Below are 18,688 nucleotides of genomic sequence, written 5' to 3'. Positions count from 1 at the left end.
CACTCCATCAATGGATAAAAGATTCCAGCTTCAGTCTTTTCCCTCTCTCTCTCTCTCTCTCTCTCTCTCTCTGCCCCCTGCATCTCTGTTATTTAATCTCTCTCTCTCATCCATCCTCCCATCCTGCTGCCTGTTGACTGACAGCTGTAACTCTTACATATCCCCAAACACACACACACACACATGCACGCACGCACACACACACACACACACACACACACACACACACACACACACACACACACACACACACTATGATGCATGCTTACATTCACATGGTATCATTAAGTGTGTAAATGTTTAATACTTAATTATTCAACAACAACAATTATAAACATTTTACACCTGGGATTTGATCTTACAATCTTCTAATAACTGATATAAAATATCTTTGTGTGTGTGTGTGTGTGCGGCACACTCCTCCCGTTACCCTTTCAGCTGGCACTCCCACTGAATAATAGATGAATCTGAAGAGGGCACGTCAGCAGGGGAGAGGAAGAGCGCGAGGGGTCTCTGAGCTTCAATAAAGAAATGAACTCACAACTCGCTCTGACTTTATTTATTATCATAATCACTCCGCAGCGCTGCTGATCTCTTAGACTGGAACAGGTTGATTAATTCTCTGTAACAGCAGCTCTGACACTGCTGCAGGTTTATAACAGTGTGCTTGTTTCCATAGTAACGGCTTGGTCCATGGATGATAAACAGATTAATAAATAATCATTGATGTAGTGAAGTTTCTTTGGGAAGGAGTCTCCAGTGTCAGTGCTGTGTAACAGTCAGCGGTAAAGCTGCTACTTGAGTGTGTGTGTGTGTGTGTGTGTGTGTGTGAGAGAGAGAGAGAGAGAGAGAGAGAGAGAGAGTGTGTGTGTTTGCGAGTGAGAAAGAGAAAAAAAGAGAATGAAACTGATGTCTGTCTTTTCTGAGACGTGAGATAAACTACTTCTTCTGAAGTTATACGTCTCAGCAAAACCAGATGAGGAAAAAACAGCTTAATAAAGTTGAGCAATGTGTGAAGGACATAAGAAACTGGATGTTAATTAACTTCCCTCTGCTGAATCCTGAGGACCATAGGCAGCTAGAAGTAAGCTTTTGGTCCCACTGTAACTTTAAATGGCCTTCTGTCCCCTTAAGTGCAACAGTAAAACCTCTAGGTTGGACTGTTGTAACGTCCTACTGTCTGGTTGTTCAACAAGGTGCATAAACAAGCTTTAGTTAGTCCAGGATGCAAAATAAAAAAATGTAAATCCTTCCCTGCACATGCTTTATGTTTTTTGTTTGTTTGTTTGTTTAATTAAAAAAAATTCTATTTAAATTGTTTTGTGTGTCTTTATTTTTTTTAATGTTGATACACCATGTTAAAGTAGAAGTTATACTGTCAGGTCATACAGACGATGGAGTAAAAAAAGAGAAACCAAACACTGACATGGCATTAACACATGATTTAATGATAACAGCAATAGAAAAGAAACATTTTATAAAGATGTTTAGGTTAAACTTTATGCAGAAGTGTATAGAGAAGCTTAATTCATCCTGAGGCTCTAACTACCCCAGAAGGTACTTGCAAAAAAAAAAAAAAAAAAAAGGTACTAAAGTGTGGTTACAGGGGGTGATGAATGGAAAAAGAAAAAGATCTACAAGCTCACAAAACAATTATAGTTTTGTCTAATCATGAGGCCACAGGTTAGGTCTAGCTCACTCTTTCTCAAAGATGAGGTGAAGAACAGCCAGGAATCGAGGCAGTGCTTCAGTTTTGCAGAAGTTGTTCAGTTGCTCCAACCTCCGTATGTCGTCGCTCACCTCGCCCCAGTAGAAACTGTCCGGTTTGACCTTTATAACCATCACCGCACTGACGGGAACCCGGTTTGCTTCAATCATCTCCCTCTCCTTCTCCTTCAGCATGAACAGGTAGGCCTGAGTCTGCAGGTAGAGTTGATGGGAAGGGTTGAATTCAGCCTGAGATCCCTCTTGTGGCTGAGTGAAGATCCGTGCTGCCATGCTTCTTTCTGTGCTTTTGCATTTTATGATGATCTTCTCAGTGGGTCTGGAGTCATCAGGAGATCTTTTGATTTCTACTAGAAAGTCTAGCTTTCCAGAGAAAAATCCAAAGTCCAGCTTTCCATTCTTTTTGCAGTTCACATCCTCTTCAGTGAGCCCCTTTTGTGCCAAGTAAAACTGAAAGGACTCCATTATGTTCCTTTGGTTTTCATCATAATTTAGATACCAAAAACCAGAAGCTCCTCCTCCTTCTCCTGGAGAGGACTCTTGATATGACTTTCTTATACGGAATCCACTGCGAGGCTGTCTGGAGTTTTCCCATCGCTGCTTTAGAGTCTCATTTTCTGAGTCTTCAGCATCTCTAAAAAATATCATCTCTGTGATGGCTTGAATTTCATTTTCCTCTTGTAGTTGCAGGGCCTGTTCAATTTTCCCGCAGGCCAGACGCGGAATTGGAGCGACTCTGAGTTCGCATCTTTTCAGAGCTTGTTTGATGAGTTCTGCATCTGCGATGACCTTTGTGTGTGTGGACCGAGCGATCGCTGCTGGTGTCAGAACTCCTTTAGGGAGTTTAATCTTTAATATCTCCAGGAGTTTTTCATAATCATCCACATTGAAAGTTTCCAGCTCCTCCTCACTTTCATCAGTGTGTGTGATATGTTCTGCCATCACTGCACCTTTTTCTTCTCCTGACTTTACAGACAATTCGGCTGTAATATTTCTGTTGGGCGTCAGGGTCCTTTACCTACTACAGAAAGAAGATATAAATAAATATAAACAAGCATAAAATTCATTTGTATTAATATCTTTCTTTAAACAATCAGGGTTTAGCTTCAAGGGTTTTGATCAGAACGTCAGTGGTTAAAACGTCTCGGGTTGCTTTGCTGTAACCCTGTTCCCTGAAAAGGCGGGAACGAGATGCTGCATGAAAACGCTATGTGAAAATGCTATGGGAAACATCTTGTCATGTTGCTGGTTGTGAAACATGTGTGTATCAAACATGCCAAATTTTTGGCTTTTATAACCTCGGTGGGTGACGTCATCTGATAAGACGCTCCTGCAGGTTATAAATAGGAGTGAACCAGAAACATTCCTCAGATTGATTTGTCTGAACGGACGTCCGGTCGCATAGGCAGTGCGGCATTGGGATGCAGCATCTCGTTCCCGCCTTTTCAGGGAACAAGATTACAGCAAAGCAACCCGAGACGTTTCCTTTCAAAGGCTACACTCGATGCTGTGTGAAAACGCTATGGGAACGAGAGTGCCAACGCCGCCGCACTGCAAGTGTCTGGACTCCAAGGTTGTGTAGCGTGTGCGCACAAGGCCGAGAATGTCTCAGAACTATGTCTGGGTAGCTGACTCGAGGACCCGTGAGCCCGGAGTAGCATGAACATCCAGACTATAAATGTAACAAATGTGTGCGGAGAGGACCAACCCTCTGCGTCACACACTTGCTGCAGGGGAATGATCATTTACTGCTTTCTGTTTCACCCAAATGAGGATGGGTTCCCTGTTGAGTCTGGTTCCTCTCAAGGTTTCTTCCTATTACCATCTCAGGGAGTTTTTCCTTGCCACTGTCGCCCTCGGCTTGCTCACCAGGGACAAACTGACCATTTTGATTCATACAAATTCACATTTCATACAAACTTAAATAATTCTTTTGACTCTGTAAAGCTGCTTTGCGGCAATGAAAATTGCTAAAAGCGCTATACAAATAAAATTGAATTGAATTGAATACCTCTTGCTAGTGCAATAGATGAGGCGATCCCCCTGGTTGAATGAGAAAAATTCAAGAAAGTGAACACCAGGAAAGCAGCAGGACCAGACGGCATCTCAGGTCGTATTCTCAGAGCCTACGCAGACCAGCTAGCACCTGTGTTCACAAAAATATTCAACATCTCTTTATCTCAGGCAGTGATCCCCACATGCTTCAAAGAGTCCATCATTGTTCCTGTCCCGAAGAAACCCCACCCTGCTTCCCTCAATGACTATCGCCCTGTAGCCCTCACCTCAGTAAGTGCTTTGAACGCCTGGTCAGAGACTTCATCATTTCTTCACTACTGGACCTTCACACTGGACCCACTATTCAATTCAATTCAATTCAATTTTATTTCTATAGCGCTTTTAGCACTTTTCATTGCCGCAAAGTAGCTTTACACGGTCAAAAGAATTATTTAAGTAAGTATGAAATGTGAATTTGTATGAATCAAAATGGTCAGTTTGTCCCTAGGGTTAGGGCAGAACACTACAGTTCGCTTACCGTCCAAATCGTTCCACAGACGATGCCATCTCTCATCTACTCCACACATCACTTATTCACTTGGACACTAGAAGGGGGAATTATGTTAAAATGGTCTTCATTGACTACAGCTCTGCATTTAATACCATAATTCCCTCCACACTCACCACCAAGCTGGAGCACCTGGGACTCAGCTCATCTATGTGTCAGTGGATCTCCAACTTCCTAACTGGCAGACCACAGGCAGTAAGGATGGGCGGACATGTCTCAGCCTCCATCACTCTCAGCACTGAAACCTCCCAGGGGTGTGTTCTGAGCCCCCTGCTGTACTCTTTGTACACATATAACTGTGTGGCCACTACCAGCTCCACCACCATCATTAAGTGTGCTGACGACACTGTCGTGGTGGGCCTGATCTCTGATAACAACGAGACGGCCTACCTGAAGGAGATTAGGAATCTGGAGAACTGGTGCCAGAGGAACAACCTCTTTCTAAATGTCAGTAAGACAAAGGAGTTGATAGTGGACTTCAGCACTAAGCAGGAGAGGAACTACCAGACCCCCGTCATCAACGAGAGCCCAGTGGAGAGAGTGGACAGGTTCAAATACTTCGGTGTTCACATCACGCAGGACCTGTCATGGTCCTGTCACATCAACACAATGGTAAAAAGGGCCAACAGCGTCTCTACCACCTTCGACGCTTGAGAGACTTCCGACTGCCCTCCAAGGTGCTCAGGAACTTTTACTCCTGCACCATAGAGAGCATCCTGACGGGAAACATCTCAACCTGGTTCGGGAACAGCACCATGTAGGACAGACGAGCTCAGAGGGTTGTGCGATCAGCTGAGCGCATCATCCGCACCGAGCTCCCTGACCTGCACTCAATCTACAGCAGGCGGTGCTGTAACCCAGAGAGACTGAGGAGGAGCTTCTTCCCACAGGCAATTCAGCCTCTTAATCACACAGTACTCACACCACACAGTACTGACCCACACATATGGTTTTTACACACACACTGGACATTCTGGACATTTGTTTACACTAGTGGCCACTGCACAACTACACCTGGTGGTCATCATATCACTTTGTCACAAGTGACTTTAAATAAATCACTTTTAAGCATATTTTGCACTGCACTAGACACTTTAAATATGTAGATTGCACAACCGTTAGACATTACCATTCCTTTATTACCATTTATTCTATCTCCATCCACACAAAAATTACATAAATATATACCTACCCGTTTAGCTGCTCTTATTGTTCTATATTTCTTCATACATTCTTCAAATATTTTCTATATTGTGTATTTTTGGTGTACAGTTATTTTTTTTACTTTAGTTTTTTTTATATTTTATTTTATTCTTTCCTAGTTTTATTTACCCTAAATTTTAATTTTTATATTTATTTCCTATTACTATTCAAAGTGTTCTATTTTAGGTCACGAGCAGTTGTCTAAGCATTTCACTGCATATCGTGGTGTGTATGACTGTGTATGTGACAAATAAAATTTGAATTTGAATTTGATTTAAATGAGCCCTGAATTCTAGAGGCGAAGTGAGCCCACGCGCCTCATAGGAGAGGGCAATAGCATCTCTCCATAGCTTGCGGCTTCAAAACATGTAAAAGCTGCTCTGACTTACGCCACTGGCTAATGCGGTGGACGTAAATCTGAAGAGCACGTACTGGACACAGTGAGTGAAGTCTCTCCTGCTCCGAAGCTGTAAAGGCGGAGGACAGAAGGATTCAAAAATAATACGGTGTATGTTAGGGATGGAACTTTTGGAAGATAGTTAGTGAGGATGCAAAATGGCCCTGACTAGCCCAGGGGCAAAGTCTAGGCAGGATGGGGAGACTGACAGATCTCCGATCCTCTTAGAGAGGTAACACCATTTAGAAAAACCATCTTGGGGGTCAGAAACCTGAGGTGCTGACTCCAGTGGTTCAACAAGGGGGCACAAGCCCGAGGACAAATTTTTCTGCAGAAACTCCAGCACTGAAACAATACGGCAGTGGACTGGGTCTAACTGCTTCGTCATGCACCAACTTTCAAATACATTCAATTTGAGGGCATAAGCTCTTCTAGGGGAGGCAGCCCTAGCACTTAGAATAGTCTTAATTATGCTGGCTGAAAGACCAGCTTGACTTAGTTGGTCCTGTTCAGGGACTGCCAAGGCGTCCAGAAGCAGGGGCTGGAAGTCAGAGAGTAGTAAAGGGGACCTTTGCTGATCTTGCAAGGCAAAAAGGTCCACCTCAGCTACATGAAATTTTCCCAGAATGTAAATCACCCTGAGGGCCAGGTTCCTGGTGCGCTAGCTATTTAGCGGCGCGAGCACAGTCCGCCATGGCGATTAATATATGAGACTGCTATAGTGTTGTCCACCTGCACTAGGACATGGTAGTCTCAACTGCTGGAGGAAGTGCTTTAGGGCCAGAAATAAAGCCATCATTTTGAGGCAATTGATGTACCGCGCAAGACGATGGCCGCTCCAGCTCCCTTGGGCTGGACGGTCATCTAAGACCGCACCCCAGCCCATGAGGAGAGCGTCTGTCGTTAGCATCTGCGACGACAAGACAAACTTAGAGTGGGACCCAGAGTCAGAAACCGGGGTCTGAACCACATAGGAAGGGTACGAAGCACCTGGCGCATAGCCCTTATTGGGGATTGGCCCTAGAGTGAAATCCCCTGGTTCTTAGCCACACTGAAATGCTCTCATGCGCAAAAGGCCCAAAGGTGTCACCGTGGATACAGCTGCCATGAGAGCTAAGATCTCTGAAAGTGATAGTCACTTTCTGGTCTAGCTTGATTTCCTTGAGGGTGTTGAGAATGGATTCGACACGAGCGGGAGACAGCTGTGCTCGCTTACGCTCAAATTCCATGTGACACCCAAATATGTTGTCCTCTAAACAGAAAAGAGAATGCTTTCATGGCGTTGGATCTCAATCCTAAGAAACAAAGATTAGCTAGGACGACATGCTGATTTTAAAGCGCTAGCTACTGAGACTGGGCCAGCCAGTCATGTAATTCAAATACGAATGCTCTGGAGTTGTAAGAGCCAGAACTACATCCATGTATTTTGTGTATGTGCGGGTGAGGGAGCTAGACCAAATGGAAGGACCCGATACTGGTAAGCTTTGCCCCCGAAAGCGAACCTCAGGAACCTCCTGTGTTGTGGCAATATTTCTATTTATTTATTTTTAGATAGCGGTAAAGCCCGCAAAATCTAAAAAATTGGACGCAGCCCCCCGTTCGTCTTGAGAACCAAGAAATACCGAATGTAGTAGCCTGACTCTCTGTCTGGTAGGAGAACATGTTACATGGCCCCATTTCCCAACAACTTCTGTCAGCAGATGCACACTTTCCGGTTTCATGGAAGTGGAAACCACGCCATTGAAACGCGGAGGGTGATGTGAGAACTGAATCCTGTAGTTTCTCTCTACAGTGCTTAGTACCCAAGGAGATATACTTGGCAGTAGCTTCCACACTGCCAGTTTCTCAGAAAGGGGCAAAGTCTCAGGGGCAGAGTCAACAGTCAGACCCGGTCGAGACTGGATGGCCGACAGTCCCGACTTTTGGGGGAATTTCCCGAAGGCTTGTTATATTTCCCGAAGGCTTGTTATATAACTTCGCCTCATGAACCTAGTGGCGACCGAGTTAACGACATCGCCAAGTAGGCCGGAAGGCAAGATGGGGCATCAAGGAGGAATACACAATCCTTCTCCTTGATGCCCCTGAGATTCAATCACAAGTGCCTCTCCGCGGAAACCATCGCAGCCATAAAACAGCCGCTAGCACGAGCCGTCTGCTTTGTTGCACGAAGAGACAAGTCTGTGGCCCGGCGTAAATCCAATACGCCCTACCTTGAAGAGGCCCGCCAGTACTCAAGTCTCTTCTGCTGCCTGAAAAGCTTTTCCCTCCAGGGAAGATAAAAAGTCTACACAGCTTGAAAGCATAAGCGTACACAAGTCTACGCAGCCTGTAAGCATCTTTTTTATCTGGGTGTCATCATATAACTCCGTGCTTCTACCTCAAGTATATTTAAATAAATAAATAAATAAGTTGATGGCAGGAAAACACGGGATGAATACAGCTTACTCCATGAAAGGGTTAACTCATATGAAGATTGCTAAGAAAAGGGAAGAGAGCGTCGTTGAGGCTCCGCCCCCCGGCCACCCGACAAAACCTGCCGTCTATGTTTTTATTTATTTTATTTTTTAGATTAATTAATTTTTTTAAGTGCTTAGAGGCTATTACCATCTCCGCGGAAGCAAGAGAGGATGTTTATTCTTGCCCATTCACAAGAAGCACCAGGGCGCGCTTGAGAGCGGACAGAGGATTTTCCTGATCCGATGATAACGCGAAAGAAAGGAGTTTTTAAAGGGGTCATACAGCACTACATGCACTATTTTAAGCTGTTTGGACTAAACTGTGTGTTAGGAGAGTGCGTACACAACCACTCTACGATGATAAAGAGCCGCCCAGTGGTTTTCTTTTCATTTATTACAGTAACATCCCCCTTCTGAAATCAGGCCAATCGCAAAAGCCTTGCCTTGTGACGCCACACCACAAGAGGACGTTCCTACACAAGTTGATTGACACTGGTGTTTTAGCAAAGACCCGCCCCGAGTGAGAAGACGCTGTCGGCCATTGTTTTTTCGCCGCTGGAGCAAAATGACGCCTAAGCGAGTGTTGTGTACAGTTGTTGGGTGTAATAGCGAACACAGCAGTCGTCATTCACTACCTAGGGTTAGTGACCTAGGGTACCTACCTAGGGTTAGGTATCTGAGCCACTGAGGAGGCAGTGGCTGAATTTAGTTTTTAAAGCTAACGTCCCCGACGATTTACCTAAATGCGTTCATGTTTGCGATAATTATTTTTCACCAGACTGCTTTATAAACGCGGGTCAATATAAAGCAAAGGTTTTACTGGGAAGCTGCTCCTAAAAATCGGATCTGTACTAACGCTTCGTGTTCCTGCTTCATCTTCACCAGGCTCGGTGAATCTTTGCAGATCGCCTTTTCTAATAATCACGATGAATGCGGAGTGTAAGTTAACTTACACTCTCATAGAACATGGTTATGGCTTCTTCTCTATGTACATCCGTCTCTATATAATCCCTAATCGCCCGTTTATAATAAACAATGCATTAAGGTGATTGTCTAGTTGCAAACTGTGTACGTAGTCGGAAAACTATATTATGCTTACCTTTGTTACGTTAGATGGTTTATAACTATGTCTGTCGAAGATTAAGAAGTCATGTAAACACATCAGTAAACACATCGCGTCCGTATCTCTCTCGGTAAGTTTCTCCGCTTTTGTTGTTGTTGCTCGCGGCAGCGCAACAGCCCGTTAATTCATGCCCATGCAGTGATGAGAAAGACAAACGGGTCGATGCATGTCCATTCTTTTAATTTCTGCGTTGTCAGGCGATATTACAAACTTCCGCGTAGGTTCCGTACTTAAATCAAACCAAAAACGACTGAAGAAAACAGGCTCGGGCTCTATATTACAGCGTTTTCCAGTTTGGACTGCATTACCCACAAATCACTGTGTTGTGGCAATGCTTTGTGGGTAATGCAGTCCAAAGCATTGCCCGCACTGGACTACACTTCCGTCGCTATACCCCACGTGTCACGCCCCACAGAACGGGGGGGGCGGGCTCAGCAGAGGTCATGAGCATTTAAATTAGCATGTACTGAAACAGGTTGCTGAGAACAGAGCTAGTTTTTACCAGGTAAAAGTAGTGTTTTTTTTACACAATCCTTTTGAATTTTTAATTAACGTATAATACAAACTTTTCATTAGGACCCTAAAGATCATATTAACATTTAATGAAAAATATAATGTGTAGGACCTTTAAACCCGTCTCTCACTGCTCTGCCGGATGCACGAGTTTAAGCCCCTGGAATGCGCGGCGGCTCGAAGCTTCTCAAGGAATGCGAGGCGCGTGCGTAACACTTAATCGAAGCAGTAAAGTGTAGAGATCGCCCTCCGATATGGATTATACACACGGAGGGACATCTCGTTTAAAACTCTGCCATTATTGGTGAGTTAAACACTTATTTTGCTGGTTAGACACAAACACGCTCACAACTAGGTGAAGACAAGAATCTGAGGAATGTTTCCGGTTCACTCCTATTTATAACCTGCAGGTGCGTCTTATCAGATGATCAGATGTCACCTACCGAGGTTATAAAAGCCAAAAATTTGGCGTGTTTGATACACACATGCTTCACAACCAGCAACATGACAAGATGTTTCCCATAGCGTCTTCACGCAGCATCGAGTGTAGCCTTTGAAAGGGAAGCCACACTGTTGCACCTCGAGCAAAGCTCTTGTTTACTCCAGGGGGCGCCATAATCATGTTTTACTCTGCGCTCTGAGCTTAACTTCCTTTAAGATGAGATATGAGACGAGAATAATTTCACTATGCAGTAATGGGTGTGTGTGTGTGTGTGTGTGTGTATGTGTGTGTGTGTGAGAGAGAGAGAGAGAGAGAGAGAGACAGAATGAGAGAGACCGAGAAATAAAGGCTTGTCTTAGCTTAAATTAAGCAGATTTACAGAATCCCGTTTAGAGTGAGAGATTTAACACTTCACGTGTCTGTCAGTGTTTCGTAATATTTTTTTATTAAACTTAAAGTGACAAGAAAAAGTTGGTAATTTTGGGATTTCATGGCTTTCTCCATTGACTTGTCATAAGAGTCAAGAGTGTTGACAAATATAATGTGATCTAAAATAATTCTGATCTGAATAACCTCAACCTCGCTTCCTGTAGCTGTGGATCAGACCTGCACATCGTTCAGGAGGAATTTTAGCGTATTCTTCCTGGCAGAACTGCTTTACCTCTCTCATATTCTCTGGACGTCACATCTTCCAGAGAATTCATCTTCCCCTCTATGACTGCAAGCTGGCCACGCCCTGATGAAGCAAAGTCGCCCCAAATCATGATGTTTCCTTCACCATTCTTTACAGTGAGGATGGTGTTTTCATGATGATATGCAGTGCCCTTTTTACATCAGATGCTTTCCAATTGTCAGTTTTCCAATGTGGAGTGTCAGTGTGCTCCTTCACAGACGTGCAGCGATGTTCTTTTTAGTAAGCAGCGACTTCCTCTGTGGTGTCCTGCCATGGACACTCTACTTCTTCAATGGTTTAGGTTCTGTAGACTCATGGACATGAGATGTTAACCAGCTCCAATGATGCTTTCAAATCTTTGGCTCTCACTTAGGGTTGTGTCTTTACCTCATTGATGAGTCTTTGTTGTGTCTTCGGGTCATTTTGACTGGGCGCCTCGTCTTTGGTAGAGTAGCCACAGCCCCGCAGTGTCTCCATTTGCCCAACTGTAGACTAGTGAATTTCTAAAGTCTTTATAATCACTTTGTAACCCTTTCCAGCTTTATGTAAATCAACAATTCTTGATCAAGGACACCCGATTCCAATTGGTTTTAACTTATCATTAATTTGCATTGAGTTGATTAGCATTAACCAAACGATTTACATACTTTTTCCACTAGCACTATGAGGTTTTTATGATTCTTCTTAATAAAGACAAGAAAGATCAGATATTTTTTCTCATATTTTGCGCATTTCTTTTTCTAGTGTGTACATTACGGATTTAGACATCAATGACAATCACACTGCTGCTGTCATACCCACACACACACACACACACACACACACCATATCTTTGCACTTATGTATTTTTTATATTTTACAGTGTTTACAATTTCATTTCGTTAAGTCTGTAAATACTGTGTAATTTATATATTTCTATTTCATTGTGTAGCTTTTGTAATTTTCCAGCCTATATTTTTATTTTCATTCCATTTTTATTGACATTCTATCTTTAGTCTAATTCTATCTTTAATGCCTTTTTTTAGTGTTGTGGAATGTTTTTATTTTAGATCACAGACAGTCGAGTAAGCGTTTCCCTGCATGTCATACTGTGTGTGGGTGTGCACATGACAAAGGACATTTTAATTTCTGAATTAGTTCAGGGCAGTTAACCCTGGTACAGGGGAGTTCCTCGACTCACTCAATAACAGGAAGCCCTTCGCGGCAGTGTTTCTACCCACTGGTTTCACGCCTATTACAGACCTCCCACAACACACAACACAGCACAGTGTGTGTGGCTCGCTGGTGGCTCTCTAACCCTAACCCCAACCACACACAGGTCGAGGCAATTTCTTAAACTTTATCAACTAAATGCATTCAGAAGAACATTAGACTCATAGTTTTGTTTCCAATTAAATGCATTTTTTTTTTAATCGAGAGCCTTTTAATACTCAGTGTACTAAAATACACCACTTTGTATGTTGAATGAGTGTGTTCAATAAAGACGTGCAAGATCAGGACTTGTGTTACAATTTTAGACACATTATATTTGTCAATACTCGACTTGGATGAAGATCAGATATTTAAACACCATTTGGTTTTCAGCAGTTACACAAAAGGCTGCGAGAGCAGAAACACCCAAGTTGTGAAACCAGGACAGACGAACTGTAATGACAAAAGAAATGAGTCATAAGGAAAGAAGGAGTGTCTTTTATTAGAGTAGATTAATGCTTATCTGTAAAAACTAAACAAATTAAAAAATAAAGATAAAATGAGAGGTTTGAGTTTTTTAGGTAAATCCTGAGAGCAAGTGTTTTTTTTTTCCTATGAGGTCCTCCTCTAGTATATAAACTTATAAACATTCATCTGCCAGAAATACTTCCTTCCAGACATATCAAATTTATCATGTGTTGCATAATTGTGTGTAAATAAATAGTGTTAAATAGTAAACAAATTTATTTTGAAAATATTAATTGTGCAAAAGTGATGATTTTAAAAATGTACAAAAGAACAATAAGTTCATCATGTTACATTTGAATTCTGTTTAAATTAATTACTGTACTTACATTTATAAAAATTTAAATAAAATCAATATGATTAAAATATGCCTCACCCATACATTAAATAACAACAACAACAATAATAATAATAATAATAACAACAATAATAATATTAATGCTGACTGAACAGTTATGATTGTTAAAATTATACTATCATACTGTTTATTTATAGAATAATATCTTACTTAATTGTTCACATTTGTAAATATAATAAACACACACACACATAGAGAGACTTGAGTGCATCTGAACGTTTCTTTTGTATTAAAACTCAAGACGCACAGATCCGGCAACACAGCATACAGTAGGTCAATAACTATTATAAAGTTAAATGTGTGTTTATATGGAGGTCTGGCCGGTGTGTGTTAGTGAGGCTTCAGACTGTGTATTTGTGTGTCTGTGTATTTTTTTTTTTCTGATATGTCAAGTAGGAAAAAAGTTATCCTTACATTTATAAAGGGTAAACTTTAAGACTTTAGGATATGGGAATGATTAGCAAGAATTAGCATACTGTTATTATTATTATTATTATTATTATTATTATTATTTTTATTATTAGGTCATAAAACAACTGAAAAGAACCATAAAAACATGTAATCATGAGCATCTATTTCTCTGCCCATGTAACTGATTTTTTTCTTTCTTTATTACTCAGTCATGTTTGTATAGTCGGTTAAAATAAAATAATATTCACTTCATTATGTTGCATATTCTGTTCACTCTATACTGCACAATCCTGAACCCAGAACAAGTAACGTCTGGAATGAGCTTTAGTGTCTGATACGCGACACTCGGGGGTATTTTTATCCTCTGATCCGGCAGCAGTACGAGTCTCACACTCCTCCTCATGCTTTAACATTGTGCTTTACACACCAGTTGGGTGGTTGGAGTTCAGTTCTTGTGTTCGGTGGTTTGTACGTAACCGACCACTGAAACCCTAAAGAAGACAAAGAGTGATACTCACCGCTGAGTAAAATGAAGAAACCTGAGGGTTCCGAGGGTCACGGCCGGTGTACAGCGGGAAAGAGATTTAAACAAAAACAAGGAAGAAGAAAAAGATTTGAAATGCTGCAGTGATTAGGAGACGATTATGAGCTTTGAGACGACGCACTGGATGTGGGCTGGGTTACATTTGTGTGATCATCAGGATGTCTACACCCAAAGTGCATGTGTGTGTGTGTGTGTGTGTGTGTGTGGTAAACTTTTATTTAACTTTATATTAATAAAAATTATTTATTAGTTGGATGTTGTACCTGCGCTCTCTAATGTCTCTACATCAGGGTTTTGAGATGATTCTGACTCCAACACCACCAACACCTCGTCACATCTCAGCCAGATGTGTTCCACTAACAGATGTTTAACACTAAATAAATAGATGGGTGTAGAGTGGGGCATTTACACTGCGCCTTACACAACTACGTGTTACTTACTTACATAATTTAATGTTTGTGTGTGTGTGTGTGTGTGTGTGTGTGTGTGTGTGTGTATTTGTGTTATATTAGTGTGTCCATTATATTACAGTATATTAAAGTATCTTAGTAGCTGGTGATTACACACGACATCACACACTGTTCAGTGTTTCTACACAACAAACACTGAACCATTTCAGCTTCAATCAGAGTTCATACAAAATTTCCAATAAATGATGAAGTGCTGATTCCATGTCTTTCTCTTCAGTCTCCCTCTGTCTTTTTCTCCCTTCTCACTTCTCCAGCACCCTCTCTCTCCATCGTCTCATCTCTCTCCATCTTCTCGTCTCTCTCCATCTTCTCATCTCTCTCCATCTTCTCGTCTCTTTTCATCACTCCAGCTCTTTCTCCTCCCTCCACTCTCTGAAAGATGAGGTTGAGGACAGCGAGGAATCGAGGCAGCGCCTCCTTCTGGCAGAAATTGTTCAGTTTCTCGATCCGCTCCGTGTCCTCGCTCACCTCGCCCCAGTAGAACTTCGGGTTTTTATCTTCAGCAGCGAGTTTCACCACAATCACAGCTCTCACTGGGACTGGACTCAGTTCCTTCTTCAGGATGTGCAGGTATGCCTGAGTTTGATAGTAATAGTCATGTGACTTGTTGAGTTCGACCCGATGTCCTTCTCCTTGTGGTAAAGCGAACACGCCTCCCACCATACTGCCTTTTGTACCTTTACACTCGATTATGATTTTCTCACTCTGCGACACGTTAGTGCTTTCAGGTGGATTTCTAACGTCTAATAAAAAGTCCAACCTTCCAGAGATGAAGCCAGATTCCACCACATATTCCCTTTTGTAGGTCACGTCTTCTATATCAAGCCCTTTCTCTTGGAGGAAGAATCTGAAGCAGTCTGTCTCGTTGTTTCGGTTCTCTGCTGGAATCCCAAAGCATGCTTTTGCGTGTCCTGTGGAACCGGACGACTTTTCCGGTGTGGACATCGGCGTCTCAGTGAACGCATCCCTCATCCGGAACCTGCAACCGGCTTTGGGAGCGTTTGTTTCCCAGCGCTCCTTTAAGGTTCTCTCAGAGCCTCTTCTCCGTGGTTTAAAGAATAAAAGCTGTGTGATGTCTGTGATATTTCCTTTCTCCTTCAGGTCATGAGTTTGTTTAACCTTCACACAAGACACACGAGGTTTATCCACTACCGTCAGTGTAGCTTTCCTCAGATCTCGCAGTATTGCTTTCGAGTCCCTGATGACGTCAGGGTGTGTCGAGCGTTCGGTGACGTCAGGGTTTAAAGCTCCGGCAGGCAGGTTAATGTTTAAGAGCTGCAGGAGCGTCTGATAATCGTCCACGCTGAGGGGCTCCAGCTCCTCGTCCGCACACACACCACCTTCCCCTGCCTCATGTTCAAAGGTTTCTGCCACTTTTCTGCTGCGTCCGGCTCGGGCTCGGTTTATGGAATATTTTCTTTTGTATGTTATCACCCCTGCGGCTCCGGAGCATTTCTCATGACTTCTCTTTAGACGGTTTCTCTCCATGGGTTCTGTGTCGAACTTCAACCTGAAACAGAAACAGAAGTGTGTGTCAGTGTGTGTCAGTGTGTGTGTGTGTGTGTGTGTGTGTGGTAGAAATTATTCTAATGTTATCTGTAAAATCTACAGTGATAAAGTATCTAAAACACTGAGAGAGAGAGAGAGAGAGAGAGACTCACTGCAGTGTGTTGAAGTGTAATGGTGTGAACTGCTCAGAGCTCTGTGTATGGACCAGGTGTGTGTGTGTGTGTGGTGTGGTGTGTATGGTGTGCGATAATAATATCTGTAATTAATAATAAGCGTGTAAGAACTTCACCCCTTAGGTCTACAAACTCACGCTTCAGCTCCTCATCACTTCTCCATCACTCTGTGTTGGGACTTCAGTGGTGTACACAGTGATGGCGTGGCCTCTCCCGGTGACTCTGGTGCTGTAAATAACCTTCCTATAAATCTTATATAAATATTATAATAACGACTGTAATCCAACACTCATCTGATCTTTACTGGAGATTCCTGCCGCTGAGCTTCAGGTGATAAACTGCTGGATCTGTTTAAATACGGTTACTGTAAACTTTATATGTACATGGCAGGACATCATGTAGGACTTTAATGTAGCTTGCTGTGAACACACACACACACACACACACGTTTTTTCCCATTATTTATATAAAATGTATTAAATTCTAATTCAGTTTTATTTCTATTGTGCTATTAACAAAGGACACGAAGCATCTTTACAGAAATAAAATAATAAATATAACCCAGACTCACCGAGCGTTCTCTCAACACCAGGCCGAGTCAGTTTCGTTTTCAGGGAAACGCCCGTCTCCTGATCCTAAACTGGGGCTGGAACCCTCCTACTGTCACATGACAGTTCACTCGAGCACAGGGTCTCTCTCTCTGTGTGTGTGTGTGTGTGTGTGTGTGTGTGTGTGTGTGTGTGTGTGTGTGTGTCCTCTCCTTATCTACAGTCATGCTCTACACACCTCTGACTTTCTGTTTACAGATTACATGTTGTAGTTTCAGCAGGTGAAAATTGAACTGAAACTTGGTCATAAACACAACTTTAGTTTTTATTTAGTAGTAAATGTTCCACCCTGGATCAGCAGGAGGATTAACGCACCAGCACATTTAATAAATCTCATTTATAAAACCTATCGGTATAACACCGCACCACTTCATAAACGCGGGTTTCTCACGGCCTGCTCCTGGAACAGCATTCACTTAGTGATTTGTTGGTGAACTTTGACCTTTGTATTTACAGATCTCGAACTGTTATTTAAGCAAGTAGCTATTCTTATCACATTTCTTATACTGAGGTTATTAATATGACTTGCGTTCCCATGATGCATCGCGTTGGTGTTGTGACGTGACGTGTGAGCAGTGGGAGGGGTTTGTGTGATGATCTAAAACTGAATGATCTCAGAGAAACGTTTAATCACTGATTGGCCTGATTGGACCGTCCCTGTGACTCCTCAGTTGATTTAAAGTTGATTTAATAACCGTAAGGCTTTAAAATAATAAAGTGAGTGTAATGACAGTGAATGTCCATAACTGGAGTCAGTGAGTGTTTTATGTATAATAAAATGGCAATAAAGACAATAAATATATGTCAGTAAACACACAGCCTTATATACTGTGTTAAAGCAGAGAATAAATCTGGAGAAACGCGTTTCTGTGAAATCATTTTAATATTAGTCAGAATGTTTTGCAAACTGAGTTAGTAGAATCCTTTAAACAGATGAACTCTATCCGTCTGACTTGTAAACTCACACTGCTGCTGCTTCATCACTTTGCTGTCTGTCGTGTGTTTATCTGATCAGGAGCGTCATGGTGGTAATTCACTGGTGAAGGTCTGCTGCTGTTTCTCAGATCCACCACTAGAGGTCGGTATGAGACCATCAGATTTAAAGACTGCTTTAATAACTTAAATCTAAAACAGTTATTAAGTTGGGCGGGGCAGTGCGAGGCAGGGTGCAAACACCTGAATAAGCTCGAGAAAAATATTTTATTTAAAAGGTCAGGCAGCGGGGTGGCGTAGTGTGTGGTACTGTCAGTTTGCACCTTCAGGGTCTGGGTTCAGTTCCCACCTCAGGGTCTGTGTTCATGGACTTTGCATGTTCTTCTCATGCTTGTTGGAATTCCCCCGAGTACTCCAGTTTCCTCCCGCAGTCCAAAGGCATGCAGATTGGACTAACTGGCGTTCACAAGTTGCCCGTACTGTGGAAATGTGTGTGTGTGTGTGTGTGCCCTTTGATGGATTGGCACCCTGTCCTTTGTTTCTTTGTTTTACAAATATGAAACTTTATAGTTGTTAAATGACACTTTTTTTTGTTTTTGAATTGTGTCATATTTTTATACTAGTATGTGGTTTAAAAAATTAATCTCGACTTTAATGATCCAGTGTATTATGATGTGAGATGTGATGAGCTGCTGGATTCAGCCTCGCTGTCCAGACCGTGATGTCAGAGCCGTCAGAGCGGAACTGGAACTTTCCTTCACGACAAAGGCAGAATCTGTTCATTTGAAGCATTTCACAGCATTTACCTCTAAAGCTTTTTCTTATTTTTGTGTAACTTTTAGCTCCACCTTTTCTTCTTCCTCCTTTTCAT

General features: G+C 42.3%; 1 protein-coding gene across 3 annotated transcripts; it reads right to left on the bottom strand.

The window, feature by feature from the left end:
• Window positions 1-1,371: 1,371 nt before the first annotated feature.
• Window positions 1,372-16,882, bottom strand: LOC128520177 (uncharacterized). 3 transcript variants are annotated; one of them, XR_008357921.1, is made up of 4 exons: window positions 16,848-16,882; window positions 16,414-16,695; window positions 14,099-16,104; window positions 1,372-2,746 (listed from the first exon to the last, which is right to left on the bottom strand). XR_008357921.1 is itself a non-coding variant. In XM_053494284.1 (3 exons), exon 3 carries the CDS (start codon window positions 16,080-16,082, stop codon window positions 14,808-14,810), a length of 1,275 nt encoding a protein of 424 aa, XP_053350259.1. In that variant the 5' UTR covers window positions 16,083-16,104; window positions 16,414-16,695; window positions 16,848-16,882; the 3' UTR covers window positions 13,149-14,807. The 3 variants fall into 3 exon arrangements, 1 of the variants encoding a protein (XP_053350259.1); XR_008357922.1 differs by having other exon boundaries at window positions 1,372-2,743; XM_053494284.1 differs by lacking the exon at window positions 1,372-2,746 and having other exon boundaries at window positions 13,149-16,104.
• Window positions 16,883-18,688: the final 1,806 nt, after the last annotated feature.

The sequence above is a fragment of the Clarias gariepinus genome, chromosome 4, assembly GCF_024256425.1.
Source record: "Clarias gariepinus isolate MV-2021 ecotype Netherlands chromosome 4, CGAR_prim_01v2, whole genome shotgun sequence".
Lineage (NCBI taxonomy): Eukaryota > Metazoa > Chordata > Actinopteri > Siluriformes > Clariidae > Clarias > Clarias gariepinus.
The sequence above is the reverse complement of the archived record's forward strand: the minus strand, read 5'-3'. Positions and strand labels throughout refer to the sequence as shown.

Bases quoted from the DNA above. Each gene is read 5' to 3' on its own strand.
- LOC128520177 (XM_053494284.1), bottom strand. From the start codon at position 16,082: ATGGAGAGAAACCGTCTAAAGAGAAGTCATGAGAAATGCTCCGGAGCC.